The sequence below is a fragment of the Penaeus monodon genome, chromosome 42 (genome assembly GCF_015228065.2).
Source record: "Penaeus monodon isolate SGIC_2016 chromosome 42, NSTDA_Pmon_1, whole genome shotgun sequence".
NCBI lineage: Eukaryota > Metazoa > Arthropoda > Malacostraca > Decapoda > Penaeidae > Penaeus > Penaeus monodon.
Window position 1 is genome coordinate 28,327,512 of NC_051427.1, and position 7,500 is coordinate 28,335,011.

At 43.0% G+C, this 7,500-nt stretch overlaps 1 protein-coding gene across 1 annotated transcript in view; it reads left to right on the forward strand.

The window, feature by feature from the left end:
- The first annotated feature begins 4,568 nt into the window (after positions 1-4,568).
- The window catches only part of LOC119599251 (ectodysplasin-A-like), a 23,586-nt gene continuing 20,654 nt past the window's right edge, over positions 4,569-7,500 (forward strand). Inside the window, exon 1 of the mRNA XM_037948984.1 lies at positions 4,569-4,746. Coding sequence (XP_037804912.1) covers positions 4,569-4,746 — 178 coding nt within the window. The remainder of the gene's footprint in view (positions 4,747-7,500) is intronic.

The following is a 7,500-nucleotide window of genomic DNA, read 5'->3' on the forward strand; positions in this document are numbered from 1 at the left end:
AGAGAGAGAGAAACAGACAATAACAACAACAATAATGATAATGATAATAATGATATAGTAATAATAATAATAATAATAATATGGATGTAATAATAATGATAACAATAATAATGATAATAATAGTAATAATACTAATACTACTACTACTACTAATAATAATAATAACAATGATAATAATGATAATAATGATAGTAATGATATGATGATAATAATGACAATAATGATAATAAATACATGTATTTCTAACGAAGATATAATCGAAACCTGTCAAATACATTTCTTGTACTGTGAAGATATTCATTCTCATTCATACCTTTTAAGAGCAATGGAATAAAAGTAAGTGATTGTAGTTCTATACTGACAACCCTCGTATTTCTTCCCCCTCCCTCCCTCCCTCCCCTCCCCCTCTACCCTTCCCCCTCTCTCCCCTTCCGCCTCCCTCCCTCCCTGCCCTCCCCTCCACTCCCGCCCCAACACTTGACAGCACTAACTCTCCTCACCCCCCCCCCCTTTTACCTTGACCCCCCCCACCCCTCCACCCACACTCTAATCCTCCTTCCCCTATTCCCCTACCCTACACCCCCTCTTTCACCTATTCTACACCCCCTTACATATGCTCTACCCCCCTATCTCCCCTACACACACACCCTCTGCCCTGCACTTTAATGCCCCCCCCCCCCCCTTTCAATTGAAATCCCTTGCATAACCTTGCATAGCCTTGGTGATTCTTCTTGATCATCTACACTTTGGGGGTCATAAATCCGCTCCCCCCCCCCTCCCTCTCTCCTTCTCCGTCCCCTCTCCATCCCCTCTCTTCTCCTTCCTTCACTCCCTCCCTCCCCTCTCCTTCTCCGTCCCCTCTCCATCCCCTCTTTCTCCTTCCTTCTCTCCCTCCCTCCTTCCCTTCTTCCTTCTTCATTCTTTGTCTTCTCTCCCTTCCTCCCTCCCTCTCGCTTTTTCCATCCTCTCCCTCTCTTCTTTCTCTCCCTTCCTCCCTCCCTCCTTCCTTCTCCATCCCTCCCTTCTTCACTCCCTTCCTCCCTCTCTCTCCATCCCTTACTTTCTCTCCCTTCTCCCCCACCCTCGCTTCTTTCAATCAATTTTTCCCTCCCTCCCTCCTTCTCCCTCCCTCCCCCCCCCTCCCCCTCTCTCCACCCCCCCCTCCCTCCCCTCCTCCCTTTTCCCCCCCCCCCCCCCCCTCCTCCCTCTCCCCTCCCACCCCCCCTCCCCCCCTCCCTTCTCCCCTTCTTCACCCCCTTTTTTTCCCTCTTTTCCCCAACCCCCCCCCCCCCCCCCTCTTTTTACCCCCCCCCCCCCACCTCCCCTTCCTCCCCCGTTCCTGCCCCCTAAATTTCCCTTTCTTTTCCCCCTCCCCTTTTTCCTCCCCCCCCACTCTTCCTTTTTCCTCCCCCCCCTCCTCCCCCCCTCTCCTCCCCCCCCTCTTCCTTTTTCTCCCTCCTCCTCTCCTCCTCTCTCCTCCTCCCTTTCCCCCTCTCCTCCCCCTCCCCCCTTCCCGACACTCATTTTCCTACTTTTTTCCCCCTTTCCCTTTCCCTGCTTTTCTATTTTTCTACCTCCCCCCTTCTTCTTGATTTTCCCCTCCTCTATTTTCTTTTATTTTCCTTCATTCCTCTTCCTCCTTCCTACCACCTTCTTCTCCTCTTCCTGCATTTCTCCCCCTCCATATTCTCTCCTTCCTTCCCCTCCACCTCTCCTCTTTTGGATCTTCAGTTTGTCCCTCTTCCCCTCTCCCTCTCTCCCTCCCTTCCTCCCTTCTCCTCCCTCTTATCTTCCCTTCTTCGCTTCTCATGTTATAGATTTCTTTTTCTATTATCACTTTTTTCCTTCAATTATTCTTTCCATATTCCCTTTTTCATTTCATTTAATTTTTCTTTTCTTTTTTCCCAGTGCATTTCATATTCCTTTTCCATATTCATTTATTATCCATTTTCTGTTTCTTTTCCTCTTTATTTTCCCCCATCTTCTTTTTTGCATTACATTATTTCTTTCTAGCGTCCCCCTCCATCTCTTCCTTCTCCTCATCCTCCTTCTTCTTATACTTTAACTTCTTCCTAGCTTCCCCCTCCATCTCTTCCTTCTCCTCATCCTCCTATTTATCATGCTTTAACTTCTTCCTAGCGTCCTCCTCCATCTCCTCCTTCTCCTCATCCTCCAACTCCTTATGCTTTAACTCGACCTTCTCCCTTGACCCCTACAATCACTCGGACGCTGCCTCCTGGGGGCCACCACTCCAGGCCCCCCCCCCCTTCTGCACGACGCCACAGATCTTCTTCAACCTTCGCCCGCGCTACCGTCTCCAATAAAGAGTGCAACCAAACCGTGCGTTTCCTTACCACCAACGTGGATGATCCCAGCCAGAAACCATGACAGATTGGAAACAGCGAGGGGATGTCTAGAGACCGACACTGGCAGATAGGAGTCGCCCAGTGGGACATCGAAACACTGGAAGATTGGCGAGAGCAGTGGGTGTCGCTTCGTTCAAGCTAGCGACACGAACTCAGAGAGAGAGAGAGAGAGAGAGAGAGAGAGAGAGAGAGAGAGAGAGAGGGGGGCAGAGAGAGGGAGAGAGGAGAGAGAGAGAAAGAAAGACAGACAGAGAGAGGGGGTGAGAAAAAGAGAGAAAGACAGAGACAGAAAGACCGACAGAGAGAGAGAGAGAGAGAGAGAGAGAGAGAGAGAGAGAGAGAGAGAGAGAGAAGCAGATAAAGAGAAAGAATGCGTCACATAAAAGAATAAAAATGATTAAATATAGAATAGAAATTACAGGTTTCGTCAGCACATAGTAATAACAAGGTATGATTGTAAAAAAAAAATGGTGCAGATATATAAATAGCAAGTAAAACTATATACAAAAAATACATAGAGATCTAACAGATCATCAAAAAGCCGAAAGTTTTCAGAGCGTCATTTCCACAAAAAGAAAAAAAGAGTTTACGTGAATGTTGCACTGCATCAGCAGAGGACGCATGGCCATGAGGGGGGGATAATGAGTGTCATGAGGAGTGAGATGAAGCGCGAAGAATGACATGAGAAGAGAGCTTTAAGAATATTTGGAGACCGCTTCATCCGGGGTTTAAGATTTTTTTCCCCCGTGTATTGAAGATTTTATGGGTAGTTCATGAACTATTTTTTTTCACAAGATGAATGCATTAGAAGAAAATTCTTTGCATGATTCTAAGGTTCTAAATACGTTACCAGAATATTTCCTGCGTGACTAATGCACATTCTTTATCTTTTTTTTTAGATTTGCCCGTATGAATAATTTCAAAGGATAGTTTTTAAGGCTCAAAGCATTTTTGAGACTTTCTCCCTAGCAATTAAGCATTTTAGAACCTTTTTGAAGTGATGAAGATGACCAGAAATATGAGTGAGGGGGGGTTTTAATATGACTCATGCATCTGTATACATGACTGCCTAAACAGAGTGTCATGCAGAGTGTGTCGTGCGGTGTCACGAGCGAGTGCGAGTTATGATTTCAGATGTCTGTCACGTGTTATAAAGTCGACGAATTCTCTATATAGACTTTTAATCATGATCGTGACTGCTGTTGTTGTTGAGATTGCAGTTTCTGTTGTTGTTATCAAATTATTGTTATTGTTATCATTATTATAATTATCACCATAATAATAATGAGATAATGAAAGATTATTATTAGTTATCGTTATCATTTTTATTGTTACAATTATCATCATCATTATTATTATCATTATTATTTTTATCATTATTACCATTTTAATGGATTATCATTTTTATTATCATTACTATTATTATGATTATCATTGTTATCACTATTTTTATGATTATTTAGGATTACCGTGATTATCATTATGATTGTCATGTTATCGTTATTATTATTGTTATTATTATTATTATTATTATTATTATTATTATTATTGTTGTTATTATCATTATTATTATCATCATCATCATCATCATCATCATCATCATCATCATCATCATCATCATCATCATCATCATCATCATCATCATTATCATAATTATTACCATTATCATCATTATTATAAATATCATCATTATTATCAATACTATCATTATTATCAGGGTACACACACACACACACACACACACACACACACACACACACACACACACACACACACACACACACACACACACACACACACACACACACAGAAAGAGAGAGAGAGAGAGAGAGAGAGAGAGAGAGAGAGAGAGAGAGAGAGGAGAGAGAGAGAGAGAGAGAGAGAGAGAGACAGAGAGAGACAGAGACAGAGACAGAGACAGAGACAGAGACAGAGACAGAGACAGAGACAAGATCAGACAGGAAAAACAAACAAACAACCATACAGAATCAGACAGAAAACAGACAGAAACAGCCCGACCGAGCAAGGGCATTCTCGCCTTCTGCAGACTCATGTGCCCTTCTGCCCCGCCGGAGGGAGAGAATGATGCCCACAGACGCTGCTTCGCTTCTTCAGGCAAGAAAGAGAGAGTGACTTGTTGTTCTGAAGAGAAATGGTTTTGTGGGATATTTCGGGGTGGTGGTTTGTACTGTCGTGTTAGGAATGGTTGCAATGGTTCTTAGTTTTAATGGTTATGGTATTCATGGTAGTAATGGTTATGGCGCTGATGGTATTGATGGTTATGGTATTCATGGTAGTAATGGTTATGGCGCTGATGGTAATAATAGTTATGGTATTGATGGCAGTAATGGTTGTAATGGTTATAATGGTTATTGTGGTTGTAATGATTGCACTGTCACTAAAGATAGTAGTAGTAATTATAATAATGGTAGGCTGTAGTGAGTAATGGTAGTGTAGATAGTAATATGCGTTACCTTGGAAGAATAATGGTAGTAAAAATAATGTACGGTAAAGGGGCCAAGGTAAAGGATGGGGGTGAGGGGGGATAGGGGGAAGGGGGAGATAGGAGGTTAGAGTATCATCTGTTTTATTCACCTTTTTTCACTACTTTCTTCATTCCTTCTGAAATATTTCTTACTCTTTCTCGACTATTTTTCGCTCCAGACAGTCAACTCAAATACGTAATTGCATTCCGCACATAAACATCATAATGGAACAGAATCTGACTTTGAACATTTGAACTACGTAATCACCGAGGGGAAAGGGTAATCACCCGCAGTAAGCTACGCATCGCTCTCCTATTTATTTTTTATGTATTTTTTTTTTCTGTTCTTCACGTAATTTTCTTTCGAAACAAAATCGTAAAAATGTACACATGTACACCGCAAACGCATTATCAGGGAGAGAGAGAGAGAGAGAGAGAGAGAGAGAGAGAGAGAGAGAGAGAGAGAGAGAAAGAGAGGAGAGGAGAGAGAGAGAGAGAGCGAGGGAGGAGAGAGGAGAGAGAGAGAGAGGAGAGAGAGAGAGAGAGAGAGGAGAAGGAGAGAGAGAAGGAGAGAGAGAGAGAGAGAGAGAGAGAGAGAGAGAGAGAGAGAGAGAGAGAAGAGAGAGAGAGAGAGAGAGAGAGAGGAGAGAGAGAGTTAGAGAGAGAGAGAGAGAGAGAGAGAGAGAGAGAGAGAGATAGAGAGAGAGAGAGAGAGAGAGAGAGAGAGAGAGAGACAAAGACAGACAGACAGACAGATACGCACAAAATACACGTGTTTGTTGATTCATCGTCTATAAGAGAGAAAAAAACACACGAAGGAGACAGACTCAAAGACAGACAGACACACAACCAGACTGACAGACAGACATAAAAACAAACACGGGTAGACAGACAGGCAGATAAAAATGAATAAATAAACATACAAGCAGACAAGTGAATTCAGAAAGATAGAAAAACAGACAATTAGCCAATCTTAGGCAGACAGACACTCAGACAGACATATATTCCGGATGACGAACAATCAGACAATCAGGCAGACAGACATTCGAGCAGACAAATAATTCGGCAAAGAGATACTTAAGAAAACAGGCAATTCGGCAGACAGCCAACTAGGCAAACAGACAATTAAGAAGAAAAAAATTGAGCAAAAAGACAATTAGGCAGACACACTCAGACAGACAGACAATTCGACAGACAGATATTCAGACAAACAGACATTCAGACAAACAGACATTCAGACAAACAGACATCCAGACAGATATTCAGACATCCAGACAGACAATTAATCGAACAGACTAAACATTAAACACTAGGAAGACATTCCAACAGACAGACCAACTCCATAAAAAAGCAGATCACAAAATGAACAGAGATTACGAGAACGAGTCAGCTGAGAGTCATAAACGACCTTCGCAACGAGACAGGCAATCGACTCGGTAAATCAGTCAAATGTCAAGACTGATTTCGACTTTCGGATCTGACAGTGTGTTTGGGTCGGCGGTGGTGGCGCTTTTCTTCTTCTTCTTCTTCTTCTTCTTCTTCTTCTTCTTCTTCTTCTTCTTCTTCTTCTTCTTCTTCTTCTTCTTCTTCTCTTTCTTTTTCTTTTTTTTTTGATGGCGACTGTCAGAGGGTGATGGTGAATGGTGTGTGAGTGTGTGTGTGTGTGTGTGTGTGTGTGTGTGTGTTGTGTGTGTGTGTGTGTGTGTGTGTGGTGTGGTGGGTGTGGGTGTGGGTGTGGGTGTTGTGTGGGGGTGTGGGAGTGTGAGTGTGAGGTGTGAGTGTGAGTGTGAGTGTGTGTGTGTGTGTGTGTGTGGGTGTGGGTGTGTGTTTTACAGGTATGTATCTTTATGCGTTTGTTTTGATAAGAATTAAAGAGAGGACAGCAGAGAGGGGGGGAAGAGGGAGGGAAGGAGGGACACAGAGAGAGAGAGAGGGGAGGAGAGGAGAGAGAGAGAGAGAGAGAGAGAGAGAGAGGAGAGAGAGAGAGAGAGAAGAGAGAGAGAGAGAGAGAGGAGAAGAGAGAGAGAGAGAGAGAGAGAGAAGAGACAGACAGACAGACAGATTAGAATGGCAGACAGACAGACAAACAGACAATGGCAGACAAAAACAGAGACAGAACCAGAGATGAAGAGAGACAGACAAACATGATTCAAATAAAGAAACGGGAAGTCTCCAAAAGGACAAATAACGAACGATAGAACTGAAAAATATCGTTCACTCCGCTGATCCTTATGACATATGGCCTTCACTTATCGATTTCTCTAAAATTGGGTTTCATTTCAGATTTCATCGTTGAGTGATAAAAGGGAGCGGACGTTTCTAGGGCTTTGGCATCGCGATTATTTTGTTTGTTTTTCTATATCAATGATTTTAGTTTTTTTATTCTTTTTCTTTTCCTTTCTTTCTTTCTTTTCTTTGCTATTTTTCTTCTCATTTTTTTTTCATTATCATCATTACAACATTATCATGATCATTATTATGTTCCCCTTCTTCTTCTTCCTCCGTCGTCTCTTCCTCCTCCTCCTCCTCCTCCTCCTCCTATTCCTCCTTCTCCTCCTCCTCTTCCTCTTCCTCCTACTCCTCCTCCTCCTCTTCCTCCTTCTCCTCCTCCGCCTCCTCCTCCTCCTCCTCCTCTTCCTCCTTCTCCTC